Source organism: Macrobrachium rosenbergii, chromosome 48, assembly GCF_040412425.1.
Source record: "Macrobrachium rosenbergii isolate ZJJX-2024 chromosome 48, ASM4041242v1, whole genome shotgun sequence".
Classification (NCBI taxonomy): Eukaryota; Metazoa; Arthropoda; class Malacostraca; order Decapoda; family Palaemonidae; genus Macrobrachium; species Macrobrachium rosenbergii.
This window is the reverse complement of record NC_089788.1, coordinates 70552377-70576175: the sequence shown is the minus strand read 5'-3', so window position 1 is coordinate 70576175 and position 23799 is coordinate 70552377. Positions and strand designations below refer to the sequence as shown.

Here is a 23799-nt window from a genome sequence, read left to right as displayed (position 1 = left end):
CTTCGTTTTAACGTGCTTTTCCCATTTTTATATGGGGTAAGCACGGTGCCTTCTTTTGAAGGGCTTTGATTTGGCGTTGGGGTAGGCCGTAGCCTCGATCGGCTTACTCATCTGTAAAGAACCTTTGAACTTTTATATATATATATATATATATATATATATATATATATATATATATATATATATATATATATATATATATAATATATATATATATATATATATATATATATATATATATATAATTATATATATTGTATATATATATATTGATAGAGAAAAGGAAATGCTTTTGTGTCCGCGCATGCGCGCGCTTGTGTATGTATGTGCGCGCGTGCGCGAGAGAGGGGTTGTGTATATCAGAAAATTCACACCGACAGCTACAAACATATGGAGCAGTTGGCATGCCGTGACTGCCAGCAAAACCCAAAGTATTTAACTGCTTCCCGGGAGGGGGACTTTTTTTTTCTTTCTTTTTTTCTTTCTTTTTTTGTGTTGGTGTGTGGTAGGTTATTGTCACTAGAACATGGCGAGAGAGAGAGAGTGGAGGGTTTAATATGCAGTTAGTGAAAGATATAGGAACGCTATTTTATTTATACACATATGCACATATATTATATATATACAGTATATATAAATTTCTGACTCACATCAGGATCGAACCCAGGTCTTTCAGTTGAAAGATCCTGATATGAATCAGAAATTTATTCCTGTTCCACACGTGATTGTGTGTTGATTGTTTCTGTAGGCTACACACACACACACACACACACACACATATATATATATATAGTGAGTATTTATGTATGTATATATAATATATATATATCCGTATATATATATATATATATATATATATATATATATATATATATATAGAGAGAGAGAGAGAGAGAGAGAGAGAGAGAGGTTCTTCATACAGCATGCAAATAGACTATAGAACCTTTCATGCCTTGCCAACTGACGCGAGATTAAAATTCAATTTGATTATGCGAAAACCCATCACTCACACCTCGTTCTCAGCGGAGGAAGAAGAAGCAGCCAATAATTGTCTCAGTGTGCAAACGAGCCGAAATCCCGCTGCCTCATTTCATGCCATTTTAATGAGAGAAACTAATGCCTCGGGCAGCCAGTGAACTCGCGAACTCAGTTTGAATTCGGGAAAACAATTCTCAGGCTCTTTCTCTTTTCAGTTAAGTAAAATCTAATATAGGAATCTTGTTAAGAGGAAACTCATTAATACTGCTAATGACTCAGATTCTTTCTCTTTTCGGTAGTTCAGTGAAATCTGCGATGCAGGAAGTATGTGGAGAGGAAACTCATTAATACTACTAATGAGGAATGGAAACTCGTTAGCTCTTTTTTTTTTAATGAGTGAGGGGAAATTTTATTGCTTTTATAATGTGTGTAAGGAATAATGTTATTTTTATAATAGCGAGGAAATTGTAATATTTACATTTTGGAGGAAACAATTTACAATGTAAGGGAGGAACTTCATTTCCTTATACGAAGAGAACAAGAAATTAATCTTTTTCTCCATGAAAGGAAAGTTCATATTACTTATAATAGAAACATTATTCCCTGCATGATAAGAACTTTTAGTCATGGAAAGAAAGGAAACTAACTTTCCCTTTTAATTAGAGAAGTGAAAGCAGCGCATTGAGGAATGCTCTTTGTTATCAGTAGAATAAATCCTTGGCTTGGGAGAATCTTTTTAGGGAGAGAATCGGTTGTGGGTGCATTGTTCTCACAAAGGAACTTAGTCAAAATCTATAGGCTCTTGTAATTTAAAGGCTTCGTGTGTGTTTAGCAGTATGCTCTGAGTATGAATGTATGTATATAATATATATATATATTATATATATATATATATATATATATATATATATATATATATATATATATATATATATATATATATATATATATATATATTGTATATATATGCGATTGTGTATGGATAAAAATACGCGTGTATTAATATATCCAAGCGTACACACTGTATTTGTAGACATGGATATACTAATACTTATGTGTATATACGCATAAGTATTAGTAAAGTTCACTTACAAACTATACCGCATCATGTTGTGTATTCTTGAGCTCGAAGCATCGCCTATTATCTGGGCGGTCCAAAGGCAATGTTTTGTTTACTCGTCCTCCGGTGAGCCTTGAGCAACCGTTGCATAAATCTTTCAAGCGCTTAAGTGCGAGTTACGAGCCGTATTGAGAAAGAACTGCTTTTGCTCAAGAACTGTTTTTACGCTGCGTTCAGTTCTTGAGAAGGCGGATAACGATTACGACAAAGATACGAGCGAGTGTTGCGAAAAGGATTATAGTATACTAAAGTAACTTGGCCATTAATTCTTAATGATGGTTGTTACCTGTCACTTTGTCTCGTACGTTTTTATTATTCTTTATTCTTCTGTTCTTTATTCGCGAGAAGGCGAATAACGATAATGCAAAAATATGCGAGCGAATGTTACGATAAGGATTATATATCAAAGTAACATGGCTTTTATTTCTTAATGATAGTTGTTACACGTCAATTTGTATCGTACGTTTTTATTAAGCTTTATTCTTTTTTTATTCTTTATTCAAATCTCCTCGCTCGTAAGATACGTGTCATTGTCATGTCACGCCAGAAAACGACATTGATTAGGGAAAGGGGAAACTAAACTAATCAATTCATTTGTTTATATTTGTGCAGCGGTCACAAACAAGAACAAACAAAACGGATTTTTTTGTAGTTAGTCTCAATATAATTATTGCAGTTGTAATTATGATTTCACTTCGGTGTTTGTGCCTTTACGATAGAGAGGTATGGAATGTCGAATAATATTAGAGAGAAAACTAGCAGTATTAATTGTGTTGCTTGTGTAGGGGTTATTATTATTATTATTATTATTATTATTATTATTATTATTATTATTATTATTATTATTATTATTATTATTATTATTAAATTAGTTCTGGTTTTATGTCCATAAAAGGAACAAGTTTAGTCTGAAATTCAGTGACCTGAAATAAAATATAAAATATGAGTCATTGCGGTCGTTATTATTATTATTATTATTATTATTATTATTATTATTATTATTATTATCATTATTAATATTATTATTATTATTATTATTATTATTATTATTATTATTATTATTATTATTATTCCCCCAACAGAACATCCAAGATGAACCGCGATCGAAATGGAACCGGTTACAACAACTGGATCAGCAGCTTGAGATCCGACTACGCCCGTAGTCTCGATCGGCGTATCCGCGATGAAGAAGAGGCCGAGAAACGTGAGTATTTCTCTCTCTCTCTCTCTCTCTCTCTCTCTCTCTCTCTCTCTCTCTCTCTCTCTCTCTCTCACACACACACACACACACACACACACACACGCGCACACACTGTCATCTACAAGGTCAAACGTAAAAGTGAAATGAATTTTCAAAGGTGAAATCAACTGGAGCTCTCTCTCTCTCTCTCTCTCTCTCTCTCTCCCAGGTGTCAACAGGTCAAACATATAAACGTAAATAATTTTTCAAAGGTAAAATCAACTGAATCTCTCTCTCTCTCTCTCTCTCTCTCTCTCTCTCTCTCTCTCTCTCTCTCTCTCTGTCATTCACTGTCATCTGCAAGGTCAAATACTGAATGCGTATAACGTGAACTAAATTTTCACAGATAAAATCATCTCTCTCTCTCTCTCTCTCTCTCTCTCTCTCTCTCTCTCTCTCTCCATTTTAGCTTTCATATTTGGATTTACTTCTGTGTCCGCTGCATAAATATGAAATAAATTTTGACAGGCAAAATCAATTGGATCCCTCTCTCATCGCCAAACGTAATTTTTTTTTTCTGACAAAATTTAAATGTAAAGCTTTGACTCCTACCTTTCTAGTGGGTGAAAGTCAGGTCACTCCTAACTTTCTAGATAGCAAGACTAACATGACTTCTAATTTTTTGGACCGCGAAACCAAGTTATACCATTATAGATGAGACAGAATTTTGTTGACATGAAAACATGTGGTTTTCTAATTGCTTAGTCTATGGTCTGTGTGTGTTGTTGGTATTTTTACCCATTTTTGTTAAACTTTTCTTAATCACCTCACTCAGTAACATTACCGTAGGTGAAAATTCAGTTAAAATACCCCTTAACCATCTCAATTAACATTACCGAAGGTGGAAATTCAATTGAAATCATTTAGTTAAAATAATCCTTAACCACCTCACTTAACCTTACTAAAAGTCAAAATTGAATTAAAAATAATTCAGTTAAAATAACCCCTAACCACCTCACTTAACTATACAAAAGGTGAAAATTCAGGTGAAATCATTCAGTTAAAATAACCTTTAAAAATTCAATTAAAAATAATTCATTTAAAATAGCCCTTACCACCTCTCTTAACTGTACAGAAGGTGAAAATTCAGTTGAAATCATTCAGTTAAAATAATCCTTAAAAATTCAATTAAAAATAATTCAGTTAAAATAGCCCTTAACCACTTCACTTTTCCCTACAGAAGGTGAAAATTCAGTTGAAATCTTTCAGTTAAAATAATCCTTAAAAATTCAGTTAAAATAGCCCTTACCACCTCATTAACTACTGTATACAGGTGAAAATGCAGTTGAAATCATTCAGTTAAAATAATCCTTAAAGATTCAGTTCAAAATAATTCGGTTAAAATCGCCCTTAACCACTTCACTTTTCCCTACAAAAGGTGAAAATCCAATTGAAATCATTCAGTTAAAATAACCGTTAACCACTTCGCTAAATAACCTTACCGGAAGTGAAAACCCAGTCAAAAGAACCTGAGATTGATAACATAACAAATCCCTAATTCCCGCTCGATCCTTCCAGCCCCCTCCGACGCCCTGCGGGTGGAGCGCATCCACTGGTACATCAAGGACAACGCCCGCACCCACAACACCATCAAGTTCGACTTCATCCACGACAAGAAGGACCCCAAACCCGTCCTTCGGCGCGGCCAGACCTTCTACTTGGCCATCAGGTTCCTGAACGACTTCGACGTGGCCAAGCACCGCGTCGTGCTCAACTTCAAGTTCGGTCAGTTCGAGCATTTTGTTGTCGTAGTCGTGTTTGGTCTTCGGGTCAGATTGCGTAGATGAAGAGCTTAAGCTTTATATTTTTTGTTGTCGTTCCCGTGTATGCTGCAGCTTTCAGGTCAGATTGCGTAGATGAAAAGCTTAAGATTTTTTTTTTTTTTTTTTTGGTGCTCTCGTGTGTAGTTTTCAGGTCAGATTGCGTAGATGAAAAGCTTAAGCTTTATATTTTTTTTTTCTTTCTTGTGTGTAGTTTTCAGGTCAGATTGCTTAGATGAAAAGCTAAAGCTTTATATTTTTTGTTGCCGTTCTCGTGTTTGGTCTTCGGGTCAGATTCCGTAGATGAAAAGCTTAAGCTTTATGTTTTTTTTCTTTGTCATTCTCGTGTTTAATCTTTGGGTCAGATTTTTGCTGTAGGGAAAAAAATTATAAATAAAAGGTTTAACCTTCATTTTTCCTAACAGGGACATTTTCAGCAATAGTATTTATTTATTTATTATTATTATTTTTTAAATTGTTGGCAGTACAATTTGGCATTTTTAGTTCAATTCAAGGGCATTATAATTTATTCTCAGAATTATATATCTTTGTTCTGATGATTCTCTTTTTTATTTTTTACCATTTTGAAATCACAGTTTATTAAACATGTTTACTGTGGCAGCTGCTGCTTTGTGCAATAACTAATGACTGAAAAATAAAATTAATTAAAACGTCCCGTTTTGTCCACTTTATTCTAAAAAACATTCACAGTTTAAACTGAAGTATAAATTATCGTCAACACGTTTTGTCACTGCTCCCGTAAACGTCTAATTCCTGGTCTCCGTTTCGCATTGATTTGCTCACAGTCGTATCTGTCGCGATCCACTAGCCGCGATAAACGAAAAAAAATGTTATATATAATTGCCTCCCTAACAAATGGATTCCTTTTACAGGCCCTAAAGCAGCCGTTCAGAAGGGAACTTTAGCTGTGGTACCTGTTCAGAATGAGAAGTTCACCAGAACCAAGGATGATTGGGACTGCCGTATTGATCCAGGTACCCGAGGCAAGGATCTCGTGGTCCAGGTAAGTTCGTGTCATCTCCCTGCTTCTTCTCATTCTTCCTCTTTTTCTTCTTCCTCTTCCTCTTCTTCATGTAGAACTTTTGACCGTGGAAGTTAATGGTTGCACGTATCATGTGTCATTTGGGGTACCATGGAAGAATCTTTTGATGGTTTTAGAATTCAAATCCGTAATTCAGAAATATATCTCTGTCCTTTCCTTCATTTTGACGTGCAAGAAAAGAAGGAACTTTGAACATATGATTATTGGGGTCAAATGATTCTCCTAAGTACATCTCTCTCTCTCTCTCTCTCTCTCTCTCTCTCTCTCTCTCTCTCTCTCTCTCTCTCTCTCTCTCTCTCTCTCTTAGCCACAGGCGTATTGGTTGCCTAAAAAGATACCATTGTGTGTGTGAGCCTTTTTCAGTGTCAGGTCGTTACATCCATTCAAGTCTGCTTGTTTTGAATTTTCATATACCTGTATTTAAAGTTTTGTTTCGGTACCTTAAAACCTATAATAATTCTATCTGATGTCCTTCAGGTTTACATCCCTGCCAGCACAATGGTCGGAATCTGGCGGCTGGACGTTCGTTCTGGACTCCAGGATACGACCCAGTCCCCAGCCATGAATGTGTTCCAAGACGAAACGGACTGCTATATTTTGTTCAATCCATGGTGCAAAGGTAACATACTCATTGACCATTTCTTTTAATAAGCCTAAATCCCTTTGCCTTCCCTTACTTCTTCCTGGTGAACACCATATTCTTTGGAAGCTTGAATTTCAAGTCAGTGGCCCCTGTAGTGAAAACCATATTCTTTGGAAGTTTGAATTTCAAGTCAGTGGCCCCTTTAGTGAACACCATATTCTTTGGAAGTTTGAATTTCGAGTCAGTGGCCCCTCTAGTGAACACCATATTCTTTGGAAGTTTGAATTTGAAGTCAGTGGCCCCTGTAGTGAACACCATATTCTTTGGAAGTTTGAATTTCATGTTAGTGGCCCCTTTAGTGAACACCATATTCTTTGGAAGCTTGAATTTCAAGTCAGTGGCCCCTTTAGTGAACACCATATTCTTTGGAAGCTTGAATTTCAAGTCAGTGGCCCCTTTAGTGAACACCATATTCTTTGGAAGCTTGAGTTTCGAGTCAGTGGAACCTGTAGTGAACACCATATTCTTTGGAAGCCTAAATTTCAAGCCAATGCTCCCTGTAGTGAACACCATATTCTTTGGAAGCTTAAATTTCAAGTCAATGCTCCCTGTAGTGAACACCATATTCTTTGGAAGCTTAAATTTCAAGCCAGTGGCCCCTGTAGTGAACACCATATTCTTTGGAAGCTTGAGTTTCGAGTCAGTGGAACCTGTAGTGAACACTATATTCTTGGAAGCTTAAATTTCAAGTCAGTGGCCCCTGTGGGCTGGTTCCATATAGACAGAGTTCGTCCTCTGAATAATAATAATAAATAATATCCTCAGTGAAGGACCCGTTTCCATAAAAAAGAAGAATTTTATATTTATTTGCATCTGAAAGTAGTCTAGTCCATGTCTGATACTGAGAAACATGTTTCCACAAAAATTAAGAATTATTATATACTTATTCGCATCTGAAAATAGTCTAGTCCAGGCCTAACACTGAAAAATTACCTTCCAGATGATGCTGTTTACATGGAAGACGAGAAGAATCGAGAGGAGTACATCAACAATGACAAGGGCAAAGTGTACGTCGGGGCGTACAAGAGATCTCGAGGTCGTCCTTGGGCTTACGGCCAGTTCGACGACGTCGTCCTTCCAGTTTCAGTGTACATCCTCGAACTGAGTCGAGTTGCCGATAGCGAAAGAGGCAATCCAGTCAAAGTTGTTCGTGGCCTCTCTGCTGGGGTGAGTCTCTCTCTCTCTCTCTCTCTCTCTCTCTCTCTCTCTCTCTCTCTCTCTCTCTCTCTCTCTCTCTGTTTCACTTGGGAAATAGCATTTAGTAGGAGATAGTTTCAAATGTCATTTTCTGGTATTGAAGTGTTGCCATAAATTTCATATTTTGGATACTATAATTGAGACAGATTTCAATCTCGTTAGAACGGCTGTGTCCTAACAAGTCTGCTGAACAATGTTGCAGTAATTTTTGGAGACAGTTATTAAGAAAAATATTCCATTTCATGACAGTTGCTCTCTTCTGACAAGTCTACTGAACTCTGTCATCATAAATTTTGAATATAATTGTTAAGAAAAATTTGTCTCATTATGATTGTTGTCTTCTAACAAGTTTACTGAACTATTTGACCATAAATTTTGAATACAGTTTTTAAGGAACTGTTTTACCACAAATTTTGGATGCACTTGTTAAGAAAAATGTTCTATCTCATTATGGTCGCTGCCTTATAACAAGTTCACTAGACTGTTTTACCATAAATTTTGGATACAGTTGTTAAGAAAAGTGTTCTATATCATTAGAATTACTGTCTCCTGACAAGCTAATGGAACAATGTTACCATAAATGTAGGTTACATTTAAGGAAATTTGTCTCATTAAAATTGCTGTATTCTGACAAATCTGTCCTCCTCAGGTGAATGACACTGACGAAGGTGGTATCCTGGAGGGCCGCTGGGATGGAGAGTACAGTGATGGTGTGGCACCCTTCAAATGGACAGGCTCTGTCAGGATCCTGGAGGAGTATGTCAAGAACGGTTACAAACCTGTCAAGTATGGACAGTGCTGGGTCTACTCGGCCGTCACCACAACAAGTAAGGACAACAGATATTGTCAGTTGAATATGGAATGACAAAATTCATGAACCCCAGTCTTGAGACAGGCGCCATGTTTAAGAAAATTGTTACCTTTAAGCAAAATCCATTTTACTATGCAAATGACTTCTTAATCCTCGCTAGAATGAACGTGCAGACCTGTTACATGGATCTCATATTCACAAAGTTCAGATTTCTTTATTTATTTATCTTTTTCCCCTTGTAATAACTGATTTCTTCTTTCTGTATTTCGTATCATCCTCTATAACTTATTTCAAATGAACACCATATTCTTTAGAAGCCTGAATTTCAAGTCAGTGGCCCCTGTAGACTTTTTCCACAAGAATAGGGGCATATCTTCTGAATAATGATAAAAGATCATTTAATAAGATTGGAATTCAGTTCATTAATACACTTGATAGCAAAGAGTGGAGATAAACCACCAGACGTCTGACTCTGTGAAGGACAAACCTGGCGTACGAATGTCAGTGACCTGGAGACGAACTCCTTTTCCACTTACAGTCTGCCGTGCCCTGGGCATCCCCTGCCGCTCCGTCACCAACTTCGTCTCGGCCCACGACACCAACTCCTCCCTCACGATCGACAAGTTCTTCGACAAAACTGGCAACGAGCTCGCAGGAGGCCCCGACGGTGAAAACTGGGATTCCATCTGGAACTTCCACGTGTGGAATGATGTGTGGATGGCTCGTCCTGATCTCCCACCAGGCTACGGCGGTTGGCAAGCCATCGATGCCACGCCACAGGAGGAGAGCGAACGTGAGTAGTCCCTTTTCCATGTTTGATCTTCTGTGTCGTAGGCCTAAGGGAAAATAAGTAAAGAAATGGGAAAAATGAAACCTAAAAAAGGAAGCGGTAGACTTGGCATCTGAAATGAGAAGTTGAGACAAGTTTCTAGAATTTGGCGATAAAGGGAAGATAGTAAATCTAGGGTTGCTGTTCCTGTTAGATAAAATGTAGGATCTGGTGCCTCTCGGGTGTTACATGGCTTTCTGAATGGAGGAGAGACTTTCTCTTCCAGAGCAGTGGCTGGAATGGTACTTTTACTTTTTTTTTTTTATCCAGTCAGAAGCCCTTTACATCTTTCTGGGCAAACTGATACTGTTCCATCAAAAAAATATTTTCTAAAAGATGCAAGAAAATATATTGTTAGAGCTGTATTTAAATTCATTACTATACCAATAGTGACAGAATGGTCCTGCAGTAATCATTAATGTACATTTTTGACATTCAAGCGGCACCATTATAATCCACTGATCTAGGATATTAATGAACTCCACTTTACTGTAATTGGAAACAGACCCTGGCAAAAGTTTTGTGTTTGTTCCTCCAGATAAGATGCAGTGTGGACCAGTATCGTTGGTGGCAGTGAGACGAGGAGACATCGGCTTGAACTACGACACAGGATTCGTATTCTCTGAGGTCAACGCTGATGTCATGCACTGGGGAGAGGACGCTGCAAGTGACTGGGGATGGAGTCGCCTGAAGATGAACCAGTTCCACATTGGACGTCAGGTAACTGATGCTCATTTCCTTTGCGTGTTTCTAGATTGACATAACCTCTTCCGTTGCTCATTTCGTGGTTAAATCCCCACCCGTTCTATCTTACTGCTATGCAGAATTAGAGGAATTTATTTCTGGTGATAGAAATTCATTTCTCGTCATAATGTAGTTCGGATTACACAATAAGCTGTAGGTCCCGTTGCTAGGTAACCAGTTGGTTCTTAGCCACGTGAAATGAATCTAATCCTTCGGGCCAGCCCAAGGAGAGCTGTTAATCAGCTCAGTGGTCTGGTTAAACTAAGATATACCCCTCTGTCAACTCCAATGTATCCCCGACTTGAAAGAAATGTTCTGCCTCTTCTATCAAAACAGAATACCCAACTCCATTCTCTTCCCCATTTGAAAAAGCCTGGAAGGTATATAACTTCTTACTCTTTTCATCAGATTCTGACCAAGAAGCCCAACGAAGATGACGACACCGGCGATGCTGACCAAGAAGACGTGATCGAAGACTACAAGAGCTCGGAGGGCTCCGCTGCCGAGCGTCTGGCTGTCCACAACGCCATCAGAGGATCCCGACGCGCCCAGCAGTATTACGAGTACAGGAAAGACATCAAGGAAGACTGCGTCTTCGACATCATTGAAATTGACAAGATTACCATCGGCCAACCCTTCCAGGTCAAGGTGAGTGTCTCCAGCGTTTGGAAAATGGCATGACTTTTTGCAGATTTTATGAAGAGGTAGCTTCCGAAGTGAAAATGTACAGAGTTTTTATTCAAATTCTGACATTGAGTATGATCATTATCTTTTAGCCTAAACTGAAATACAACATACCTCAGACTATATTTAGATAACGATAAACACTTGTATTTGTGATCTCAGAAACTGAAAGGGTTTGAGGGGTCAGATAGTCAGGAAAATGGTAAAGAGAGAAGTATCAGGACAATGATTAGTATGAAGGAATGCTCAGAAAACAATGGAAAGAGAGCAGAGAACAGGACTTTGACCAGATGGGAATTAATGTAGAAAGAGAATCAAGAAGACATTGGCGGGAAATCACTTCGCTTCCAGCACTGTAAATGGAAGATCCGGCTTTAAAACATTGCTGAGGACGATGCCTGACGTTTGAATACCTTCCAAATGCTATTTAGCCTTAGACGCGAATTAATTCCTGTTAAATTTTTCCTTGACACGTTTCTTTCCCTCCACTTAGGTTGTTGTCCGCAACGAATCAGACGAACCAAGGAACATCTCTGCTTACCTGAGCGCCCACTCCATCTACTACACAGGCGTGAACGCGTCTCTCGTTAAGAAGGCCGAAGGAAACTTTGCTCTTGGACCTAAGCAATCCCAGGTAGGATCACTCAGAATTACTGATTAGTTTTAGATGCTGTAACTTATAACTAAGGCCATGAAAGTAATTAAGTACTGAATAGTTTATATATCGTGTATGACTAACCAACTTCACTGTTATGGTTTCAGTCTAGAGTAGAACATAACCAGTCTCATATATTTTGATTTAGTAAACAAATTTTATGGTTGGTCTTTATTCAAAATAAAGATAATCAACGTCAGTGATAGACAAACCTCTTTCCACCCATAAAAAGGGTTGCAGTTTTTGACCAAGCTGGCAAAAGTGATGGTAAATTTCATTTATTGAGGCAGGCATCCGGTGCATTGCAACCTGGTAATTGATAAAATTTCTGAATAACAGTTATGTTTTAGTCTTACGCTTTCAAGTAGTTGTTAAAAAAAAAAAAGATAACCAATTCTGATGAAACTGAATTCTTCTTCATCTGCATCTTTTCCCACTTATGTGGGGTCGATGTTTTTGACAGATTTCCTCCACCTGGCCCTGTCAAACACATCGTCCTCTGACGACTATTTATCTCTCATGTCTTCTCTAACTGCATCTGATGAAACTGAATACATATCAGAAACTTTTGTTAAGTAAACTGTGTTTTTTTTTTCCGCACAAACAGGACATTGCCATGACTGTACAGTACAATGAATACTGGAAGAAGCTGGTGGAACAGTGCATGCTCAAAATCTACGCCATCTGTCGTGTGCAGCAGACTGGACAGACTTGGACTGATGAGGATGACTTCCAGGTGGAAAAGCCCAGGTTAACGATCCAGGTAAGCCTCTCTCTCTCTCTCTCTCTCTCTCTCTCTCAGTTTTGATTTTAGCTGTCTTTATTTTCAGTGAAGTCCACTTTCATCAAAATTTCATATCTCTCTCTCTCTCTCTCTCTCTCTCTCTCTCTCTCTCTCTCTCTCTCTCTCTCTCTCTCTCTCAGTTTTAATTTCAGCTATCTTTATTTTCAGTGAAGTCCACTTTCACCAAAATTTCATATCTCTCTCTCTCTCTCTCTCTCTCTCTCTCTCTCTCTCTCTCTCTCTCTCTCTCTCTCTCTCTCTCTCTCTCTCAGTTTTAATTTCAGCTGTCTTTATTTTCAGTGAATTCCACTTTTATCAAAATTTCATATCTCTCTCTCTCTCTCTCTCTCTCTCTCTCTCTCTCTCTCTCTCAATTTTAATTTTAGCTGTCTTTATTTTCAGTGAATTCCACTTTTATCAAAATTTCATATCTCTCTCTCTCTCTCTCTCTCTCTCTCTCTCTCTCTCTCTCTCTCTCTCTCTCTCTCTCTCTCTCTCTCTCTCAATTTTAATTTTAGCTGTCTTTATTTTCAGTGAATTCCACTGTTATCAAAATTTCATATCTTGTAATTCTGTCCTCATAAGATAATTTCGTAATAAATTATTGAATGTTATGTTTTGGATAGGAATATTTATATATTATTATTTAGGAAGACTTTCTGGCAATACAAGAAAGGGGCAGTGTTTCTCAAGCAATAATTATGTACTTAAAAATACGTGCCGAGAAAATTTATTTCTAATAGATGTATTTACAACACACTATTCTTGGGTAAAAAACTTGAACACAGCCACCAAAAACATTCCCCGGTGTTTCATAAGCATGTATCGTTTGCAGTGGGTCTTACCCACACATTATTCCAGTATATGTAATGGTTCTCATTCGGTATTGTTCCTTCGTTTTAGGGTCCCGATGAGGGCGTAGTCAAGAAGTTGTGCGAGGTGTCCTTCTCCTTCACCAACCCACTCGACACGCCCCTGACGGAGTGCCATCTCAGCGTCGACGGTCCCGGTCTCATGAGGCCCAGAGCTATCAACTTGGAAAAGTAAGAAGAAGAAGACCTGGTCATCTTTTTTTATGTATCATTTATTGCCGTCAACTGGAACATGTCTATGTTCAGGTTCTCCACAAAGAAATGTTGTCTTTTAATTCCCTTATTCATTTAAATAGAGATATATTAAATGTTATCAGCGTTTGTGAGGTACTGACGTAATTCTAATATTGACATTTGCCATCTTCAACCTTCTTCGTGAGTGGCGTTTCCCGTGAGACTCTTGCAGGAAATTACTTAGTCCCGTCTTTGGTGAACAAAAGTTAATTCTTCTGCCTTTGAATCTAGTGCATCAGTCATTCTTTCTTTGCTGTCTAATGAAGAAAAACCGTCAGCCAATCCTTAAGAAGATTTTGTTATATGTGTCAAAAAGATTTGCTTACTGTCCTTTATCAATTAAGTTGTATAATACCTCTTCCCAGTGTCTTTACAGTTCACCCTTCTGCATTCCTTAGTTCACAAGATCTTCAGTAAGTTTAAAAAAAATTCACTTACTAGTCCCAATACTCATACAGTTTCCTCACTTTCTGTACAGGACCGTACCACCAAAAGGAAAATTCAGCCACTCCATCAAATTCCTTCCACGTATTCACGGAGAGCGTAAGATCATCGCCTCTTTCAACTCCAAGGAGCTCTTCGACATTTCAGGAACAAAGACCATGCAGATCAAGAAAGAAGAATAAAGGAGAACAGAGAGAGAACCGAGATGGGGAGATTTTTTTTTTATTTCATGTCAAAATGCAGCTGCAATCAACCCTCTCTTATCGTGTTCGTTCATGACTTGTTGATGTGCCATGTGGTAATGAATTTGGTTAGCTAAACTCTCTCTCTCTCTCTCTCTCTCTCTCTCTCTCTCTCTCTCTCTCTCTCTCTCTCTACCTGTCTTCGTCTACTGTAAATCCCTGCCAAAGTATATGTTTTATCTAAATACAGTACCAAAGTTTTGGTAAATTTTAGTCAGAAATATGTTTTACTCTTTTCTAGAAATATCTTCCTTTTATTTTATCTTCGATGTTATTATGTTTTTATTAGTTTATCAGCAATTATACGTTTTTTTTTTATCTTTCAATTTCTCCAGGCAAATTCAAATTCGGGGAAGCATAAAAGTCCCTCTTCTGTGAAAGCATATGCAAGTACTTTACATGCATGCATTCATACAGATACGTATTGTACTTGCAAATGGCACAGTATCAGTGTACAACAAAATACAATTTCAGACATATCCCACAACTAGCTATAAAAAAAATTTATGACAATTTCCCATCTATTATATTTGCATCTTGAATCCTTGCTTCGGGAACTTTGATGTTGCCATATGTAAATGGAATTGTTTTTCACAATGAACTGTACAAAATACAAAGTATTCTTTTATATGAATGAGGAGGTTGAATAACCCGTTTTTTTCTCCAACGGGGGATCTTAGTATTAAACAGCAAATATCAAGTGTTTGGTCATGCTTTTACGGATGAATCGTGGGTGAGCAATTTTTGGAAAGATGGAAGTCTTGGTTCCTTAAAAGCTTTGTTGTGCTCCTAAGAGCCTGCGTGAATTAAGTTAGTCGTAAAATAATAGTAGTAAAAAGGTTATCTTTATTCCTGTCAGAATTTGATTTTTGTTGTAATTAGTTTAACAGTAACAAAACCTGTTTCCCAGATGATGAGTGCAATAGAAGATTTTGAGAGGAACTTTGTAGGTCTATATTTGATTGCCAAGTTGCACGTTGGTTTGACGCGTAGAGATTTTAGAATTAAAATATAAAACTTAAAAGCAAAACAAACCTCTCAGAATGTTTGTCAGATTTTATGCACTAGGTGTGTAAGAGAGCAATAAATCTAACATAACTTTGCTATTTTTATATGGCCATTTTGACCAAGGTTTTTGTATCTCTTTGTAACAAGAAGCAGCTACGCTTAAATGTACGGACAAACCTGATAGAGGTATATTCAGAACTCTAGTGTAAGACTGATCATATCAGTTCATAGATACTATTACTGTATAACGCGAAGTATTTGACAAATTTTATACTACAAAATTTTCATGACGATTACTCTTAGAAGCTTTGTAGGAATAAAATGAAAACGTCTGAGCTTGTTTAATTCCCCCCTTTTTTTACTGAAGGTTTTAAAGAGTTATTACTAACGTGAGAATCAAGTTCACTGAGGAATGGTGTAAAAGTGCTTGATTTCATTGCAGCTGAATAGGCATAAGGGTCTTCTACCGGCCATTTATAAGATTTTCTTGTTGTTTCTCTGTTTCTTGACTTACAGTTATAGGTTTCAACCAGCGTGGGCTACACAAAGACACTTGGTTGCCCGTCCTTTTAACCACTGTATTCAAGTGGAATAAAAGTAATTGCCCAATCTGATTTTATAGCAACGCTTCCAGAAGCAAAGCAAATTAACCATGCAAAGAAAAAATTAAGGTACTTTTGGAAAGGAATGAATATGGATCAAGAATAAAAAGATAGATATAATATCATGAATACTGAGATTTGTTATTTCTTTAACTTTTACAGAAGAAGCAATAGTATGGTGATGACTTTATTTATATGATTCGGTAGGGAATAAAGATAAATACATGTCCTTCTGTTAGAACTGAGGCCATCGCAAAACACGGGTGCAGCAGCCCTAATTTTAATGATTTGTGATGTACCATCAACAGATACAGTATCTCGTATCATTAGTCTTAAACAGTGCCATCTAGTGAAAAAGGTCACACTACTCCACAAACTTGACGATCCTTGCTAGAAGTTTTACACCTGTTACTCTCCCGTCCATGGGATTATTTTCTTGTCTAAAGATAAGGTGTGAGCTGGAAGAGACAAATCTCGGCTCACTGTCTTGTGGGGTTCACCTCGTCTTGGGTCGAAGTCCACTTATACTTAAGTGCTTGTTTTACTTCCTGCCCTGTAATAGGAAATTGTCAGTACCCGCAAGTGCCTTGGGAATCTGCTAGCATTCAGGATGTCCTCTGTCACTTGCTACAAGTGTGAATACGTACCTTCCATTTTCTGTTGTCCATCAAGTAAATCTTCAACACTGTTTTAAGGTAATCGGCTAAACTAAGCAAGGTATCTTGGTGCACTTTCCTGTGTGCTGCCATTATTGTATTCTCTCAAGTACATTTGCATAAAACCATATGTCATTCAAATCTTTCTGGGTATTGGAATATACACCAATAGCCACATGGGCCATTTTGTGAGTATCCTACCCAACTAACCTCACCTAACTAGGTAATCTTTATACTTAACCTAACCTTACCTAGTCAGAACCGGAGCCCCGGATATGAATTCAACCTAGTGTTTGTTTTGAATATAAATTTGTCTTCCTGAGCTGGTTGGAAACATTAACTTCGGATTCGTGCTTATCCCTTTTTAAAGGGCTACATTTTTTGGCTGTTAAAATGAATAATTTGCAATATAAATGTTTTGGTTGTTAAAATTAATAATTTGCAACAATGTTGAATGAGCACAAAATGAATTTGGCAGTGAATAATCTTCTCATTTCTCCCGGAGTCATTCAGAATCACCAAATAGGCTCTTCACTCATAAAAATGTCTATATACATATTTTCCCTTTAAAGAATATGCCTTGAATAGTCATGCATAATATTTTCCGTTAAACGTTAATGCATCTGACCTATGACATATTGTTTCTTTCAAGTGGTAATGAGTTTTCTGTAGTCCCCTCAGTTTAATATGGTTATTTAGTTGATTTCCAAATGTTATTTTGAAGTAAAAATTTATCTTTACAATCAAAACATTCCTAATTACAGTGTTATGCGGAAGGTGTCTCAAATTTGGGGAGGAAGGCTTGATGGTACCACTCAGACCTCTCTGCTTGCCACCCCTCTTGGCTAATGGGGCCTGCCTCCCCTTCTCTCTCTCTCTCTCTCTCTCTCTCTCTCTCTCTCTCTCTCTCTCTCTCTCTCTCTGACAGATGCACACACACACACACACACACACACACACACACACACATATATATATATATATATATATATATATATATATATATATATATATATATATATATATATATATGTATTTATATGTATGTATATTATATATATATATATATATATATATATATATGTATATATATGTATGTATATTATATATATATATATATGTGTGTGTGTGTGTGTGTATGATTTCGCAATGTTACATGTATTCCGTACGGTTGTCTAGTAAAAACGTGTACTTTTGAGAAATGCAACAAGTATTGCACTGAAGCTCATGGCAATTGCGTCAAGTTTAAGATTGTAAGCTTTCGAAATCTGTGATTAGTTGTGTAATAACCAGGTACTTGGTACACTTCGTGACAATATATATATATATATATATATATATATATATATATATATATATATATATATATATATATATATATATGTATATATGTATATAATATATATATATATATATATACTCATACATATATATATATATATATATATATATATATATATATATATATATATATATATATATATATATATATAATTCTAAGTATTAGCTCACGCCTGTTTTTACCTTGGAAACTTTTTTTCACTTTTTAGGGCTTCTGATACTGGCGGTGCATTTGTTTGTTGTCGGTCAAATGGAATGTCCCTTCGCCGTGTTTGGTACTGGGCCGGGTTGGGGGGGACGGGGCCGCGGTACCCATACGTTAACAAGTTATTGCACTTGCCGGACGGGATATGAACCGTTCCAAACAGACGTAGCCGTGCTCTGTCTTGTGAAGATCGCGTATGGAAAGTTGGAAACCCCTTGTTGGATGGACTTCAGGGGTTAATTACAGGTTAATTACACTCGTGCGACAAAAATTGAAGGTAAATCCATAATTAGCAACCAAAAAACTGTAGAAAAAAGTCAAGTTAGAAGGAAATCGCCGCCATGGAGCTACTACTTAGATCTACCTAATATATATATATATATATATATATATATATATATATATATATATATATATATATATATATATATATATATATATATATATATATATATATATCTATATATATATATATATATATATATATATATATATATATATATATATATATATATATATATATATATATATATATATATATATACAGTATATATATATATATATATATATATAATATATATATATATATGTGTGTGTGTGTGTGTGTGTGTGTGTGTATACACAGGCCATTTTATGTGGCACTTCTCTATTTGGCAATAGTTTTGTTTCATGCGCATTGCGTTTTACTTTTTTCTCATCTCCCTTGTTTTCAAGTTTGAATTGCGAATAACTTCTCTTTTCTGAGTTATACAAATCTTGCGTGTCTTAAACTGTATCCTTAACTTTGCTTTGATATTTGAAGCCTGGCATTTTTTTATTTACCTACAATTTTACATGAGTTTCTCATAAGCATAATTGTTTCACATTATGTAATATAGCAGCATGTTTGTAGAAAGCATGCATGAACGTTTACAAAAGGGTTCACCAGATACTGTATCTTTCGCTTTTCGTTTTATACTCTCGTACATTTCAAGTCTTCTGAATACTTTACATCAGATAGTTTTCAGAAACGTATCTTCCTACAGGCGCAATACAGCATCTTTACGAACCTAAACGCAATAAAAATATGACAAATATATTTCACGAGCTTCTTCTTTGCTGCAGAGGAAAATACAGTGACTGGCCTGTAATTCATCGCAGTATTTCCACGGACGTGTGAAATGGAAGAAAGTTGGTATAATTTTGTGACGTCATCGGCAGAAATAAAGAAGTTAATCCACCTGAAACACAGTTCTCCAGGAGGAGAAAATATTTGCTTGCAAGAAGGGAACAAGTGTCAGATCTCAGATTTCGTGTGAGAGGAAAACTGGTGATTTAGTTTAGACGATGAGGATCGTGTCTAGGTCTTGTTTCACTGTTTGTCTGGCGTCGCCACAAACAAGATACGAAGGGAAGTAGAATCCTTTAAAAATTCGTCAGTTAAAATATCATTTAGTCTCAAAATCTACGAAGAATTGAACAAGAAATTTATAGACGAAATTACACAAACTATTATATTTTTCACTGAAACCGCGTTAAGATGTTCGAATTTATTTATTCCGAGGTTTACTACTTATAAAACTACAGCTCCGTCGAACATTAATGCTTATGGTGGACGCGCAACTAATGCAGAGTAACACCTCTGTGCTTGACCCTGTCGACCGGCAGTGGGTACTTTCATTGTAATCATTCATTTTGCTAAATTGTATGCCAGAATTTTATTCAGGATAAAATTCTGCTTTCAAGGAAATATTTTGGTATTGTATAATTGTTTTACATGAGCTATAACGAAGACATGAAAAAATTAACATCTCTACAACTGACTTTCGAACATAGGCAGAGGTTACTTGAAGTCCACGATCTGCCTGCGTTTACGAGATGGATCTCTCTGGTTTACAAGATATGCAAGCAAGACTAATAATTGTGTGTGCTTGCATTCAAGTGCATGACGAAGCGTTGTTGAGGATGACCTCATGCGTTAACAGAAACCTGCCTTTATTCTCCGATGAGTGCTCTCAATCTGCTCCTGCAACCACTGTGCTCAAACAAGCCACGAAACACTCAACAGTTCTTTACATTCAGAACGACAGGAGTTTAGTTTGTTTCTACCGAGCTATGTTCTGTTACAGTATATATAAACTATATTCTATATGTACAAGTTCTGTATAAACTAACAGTTTATATAGTTTTTATAAAAATCACTCAAATGCGTTAGCTGGTGATTTCTGAGACCTTGAATGATGATGAATAAACTTCGAGACGTTCATGAGCTCAGAAACGTGTTCATGAATTGTAAATTTTACTTAAGTGAGTTCTTATATTTATATTTGTGTATATGTGTGAGTTAATAAGAAACGCGAATTTGTAAAATAGTAACGTATAAATGTCTCTGAACTTATCACTTTTCCCACATTTTTTTTTTTAATTCCATGAAGGTGGTGTGTGCATTTGACAATGAATATTAAACAAAAATATTCTACCATTTGGTGTTGTGTATAACAATACTATTTTACTAAAATTTATAGTCATAAGGTAATACTAAATTAGAAGATAAATTCAGAGCACTATCTAATAAATATATATATGTAATCTTTAACACAACGGCAGCATCTGATTCGAAATAGGCCGGCTTTTATAGTTTGCCTTTGCTTCGACATGTCTCTTAGTATGATGGCGGACGCTAGGGACGAGTAACCAGCCTGCCAAACTCACACTTCAATGCATCGCCTTTGTTATCGTCAAAATCTACGGGACTGCACTCTGTCATTTAGACAACTGAAACTACATATCTTTCACTTTCCTCTGTATGCCAATGGAATATTTACATAGGTAGCAGGAGCTACTTCGTTGCGTCTTTTCTCTTAATGATGATGTTTTGTTGGAGCAGAGCGCGATGGGTGTGGTGGGTGGCGTTGCAAGCCAATGCAGCTAAAGTTTCGCTGCGCCTCTGTCAGTAGTTTTGTCAATTTTTTTCTCGATTTATATAAAAAGTATTCGGAGATATGATCTGATTTTAGCTAGCCAACAGTATCGACTTTGTATTGTTAGACTATTACGTTCGTCTAAGTGCGCGCGCGCGCACGTACTTTCATTGTATTTGCTCTGTTAGCGGCATCCACCATGCACTCTATTGTCCACCCGACATCTCCCCTCCCCAAAACCCGCCCCACGCGTAGAGTAACGCATTTTCCCTAGGCACAGAGTTCTCTATGGCCACTACGTTTTTAGTAGTGTCTTCATTAACTATATTTTGCTTTAGTTTCGATTTTCATTATATAATGGCTTAAATTGTCTCTCGCAATATCAATCTCTCATTTTGCCCCAGAATTTAAGCCAATCTTATAAAGTTTTTGCAATTTTAATCAATGTCATGAACATACGATTTCACAAATACAAATATTCATTTTAGCTGTAGGTTCTTAGCCACGTAAAATAAGTCTAATCCTTCGGGCCAGCCCTAGGAGAGCTGTTAATCAGCTCAGTGGTTTGGTTAAGCTAAGGTATACTTTTTCCTATAACTATTAACCTGGTGTTTTTCTATTGGACTTTAAAGTTAGTACGGGCTACTGCTCTTTGTTTACAGATGTCATTGATAAAGGCCATTTTAGAATTAACTGCGTATCTCTTCGGATAAAGTTTTCATCTGGTAATTATCTTGGTTTCTTCATTGCTAATTAAAGGTGTTTATTTGGAGTGTCTTTGCCAGCTTTTAAATAGACCTATATCTAGCTGTTTCCCTTTTGTTTTCTGTATGTTTACATATGAATTCTGTTCTATGTTTTTTTTTAGGCTTTCGTGTGAATTTTTGTGCATATCCAGTAATAATAATAATAATAATAATAATAATAATAATCTTATTATTATTATTATTATTATTATTATTATTATTATTATTATTATTATTATTATTATTATTATTATTATTATTAATAATAATAGCTACATATAGCAAAATACGTTTTATCCGATTCCCTTCAGATTTCTAATAGTATTTATGCTTTAATAGTGGCATTTCTTGTAAGTGCTTGATAATGAAGTCTACTGTAATTACAGGAATGGTACCACGATGTAACCCAACCCAAATATGCACTCACAGTATGCGAAGAGATCCAATACCACAGCCCCTCACTGAGCAATTCTAAAATCTGCAGAAACTACAGCAACACTGAAGTTTGAATCTGAATTCTGCCTAGTTAGAAGAGCATCAGAAAATTATTTTTCCAGTAAACATTATACAGTACTCTAAAAAATAGCTACAGTGCATATTCCGTTATTAAAATCAATGGAAAAACCATTAAATTTATAGTACTGAATGATAAAATTTGCGAGAAAATGATAATTACTGTATGTCCTCCCTTTCCTACCCAAAATGAATATCTGTCAGTGACTAAGGCACAGAGCCTACAAGCTACTTAAACGTACGAACTTTTCTCCAGAATACTCTAAACGCGCGTCTACTCAACGCATCCTGTCCCTACTTAATCCCAAGTGGCTTTCCTCACCCTTAACCTTGGCAGAGAACTGTCTATCCAAGTGCTGTGGTGCAACGGTTCTCCTCCTCCTCCTCCTCCCCTCCCCCCCCCCCCCGCCTTCTTCTTCTTCTTCTTCTTCTTCTTCTTCTTCTTCTTCTTCTTCTTCTTCTTCTTCTTGAGTTACGCTGGCCCATAGGAAGTTCTGAAGATGTTAATGTCACTAGTTCCCCTAAGCATTGTGCTGTTTAACTTTCAAAGTAGGTCTTTTAGTCTCATAGCATCTTGTTATGTCAGGAATTTTCTTTATAAAATTATATCCCATGGTAGACCTAAGAGGAGATTGAGCCAAATGCATAAAAACAAATAACTGTATATAAATAAGTACACAAACAGAACCTGGGTACTGAACATCTAAATATGAGAAAAGATAAAACCCTCAACTATCCATAAGCTTTCGCTTTAGAAGATTTAAATGCATTCAGCACAGCTATTCTGTATTCACTAAAGTTTTTTTTATTTAAAATCAAATGAATGAAACTTCATCTAGTCTTGCTTAACACTTTTGACTCCTGCTTATTAACAGACCTCACAAATGCAGCCTCACCTTCTATTTTTTTTTTTAACATCGAAAAACGTAATCGCTGTTCCTTTCTCTTAGCCTGTTAATTTCAGTACAAATATGAATTGGCTTTGTACATAATTAACTCAAGATTAACAGTGTTACTGAAGTCAGCGAATGAGCCTATGATCTCAGCTAGTGTTAACATTTACTTAAACTTTTGCTTTTGTTCGAAACTACGTCTGACTTAAATCTAGCCTAAGCTTATGTATATATAAACATTATTTGTTTTTCTTGCTTTTCTTTCCTCTTCCAAAATATTCCAGTGACCACATTATTTCAATCCCACTTGCACAGCAAAAAGTGAAACAAAGAATCAGACAACAGGTCTGAAGCAAACCCATTATATCTCTCACATACTGTAGTAGTTCTTCTCATTAACATCTCTGGGATGGTATAAAAAACAATGACAACAAAGGCAAACCAAGGGTCATGTTAACCCATGCCTGGGTATCATAGCCTACAGATGACACCAGTTCTTTTTTTTCCAGTTTGTGCCCTTCTTCTCGGTGAAGTACTCGAAATCCCTTTGTATTCGTCATTTATCAGTCTTCAGGAACTTTCTTTGCATCCTTCTGAGAGAGGGGAAAGAGATGATACAGACAAACAAACAATTG

General features: G+C 36.5%; 2 protein-coding genes across 6 annotated transcripts in view; both read left to right on the top strand.

Annotated features, from left to right (window-relative positions):
• The window catches only part of LOC136831516 (hemocyte protein-glutamine gamma-glutamyltransferase-like), an 87441-nt gene extending 71801 nt beyond the window's left edge, over positions 1-15640 (top strand). For all 5 annotated transcript variants that reach the window (XM_067092067.1, XM_067092069.1, XM_067092071.1 and 2 more), the window contains 13 exons: positions 3181-3302; positions 4857-5063; positions 5992-6122; positions 6639-6780; positions 7745-7971; positions 8651-8828; positions 9351-9605; positions 10180-10361; positions 10794-11033; positions 11563-11703; positions 12332-12487; positions 13412-13551; positions 14093-15640. In XM_067092067.1, the coding sequence (XP_066948168.1) occupies positions 3181-3302; positions 4857-5063; positions 5992-6122; positions 6639-6780; positions 7745-7971; positions 8651-8828; positions 9351-9605; positions 10180-10361; positions 10794-11033; positions 11563-11703; positions 12332-12487; positions 13412-13551; positions 14093-14240 (2269 nt within the window). In that variant the 3' untranslated portion in view covers positions 14241-15640. The remainder of the gene's footprint in view (positions 1-3180; positions 3303-4856; positions 5064-5991; positions 6123-6638; positions 6781-7744; positions 7972-8650; positions 8829-9350; positions 9606-10179; positions 10362-10793; positions 11034-11562; positions 11704-12331; positions 12488-13411; positions 13552-14092) is intronic.
• An 829-nt stretch (positions 15641-16469) lies between these two features.
• LOC136831517 (uncharacterized) overlaps positions 16470-23799 on the top strand; it is a 46021-nt gene continuing 38691 nt past the window's right edge. The window contains exon 1 of the mRNA XM_067092073.1: positions 16470-16605. The gene's annotated coding sequence lies outside the window, so the exon portion shown is untranslated. The remainder of the gene's footprint in view (positions 16606-23799) is intronic.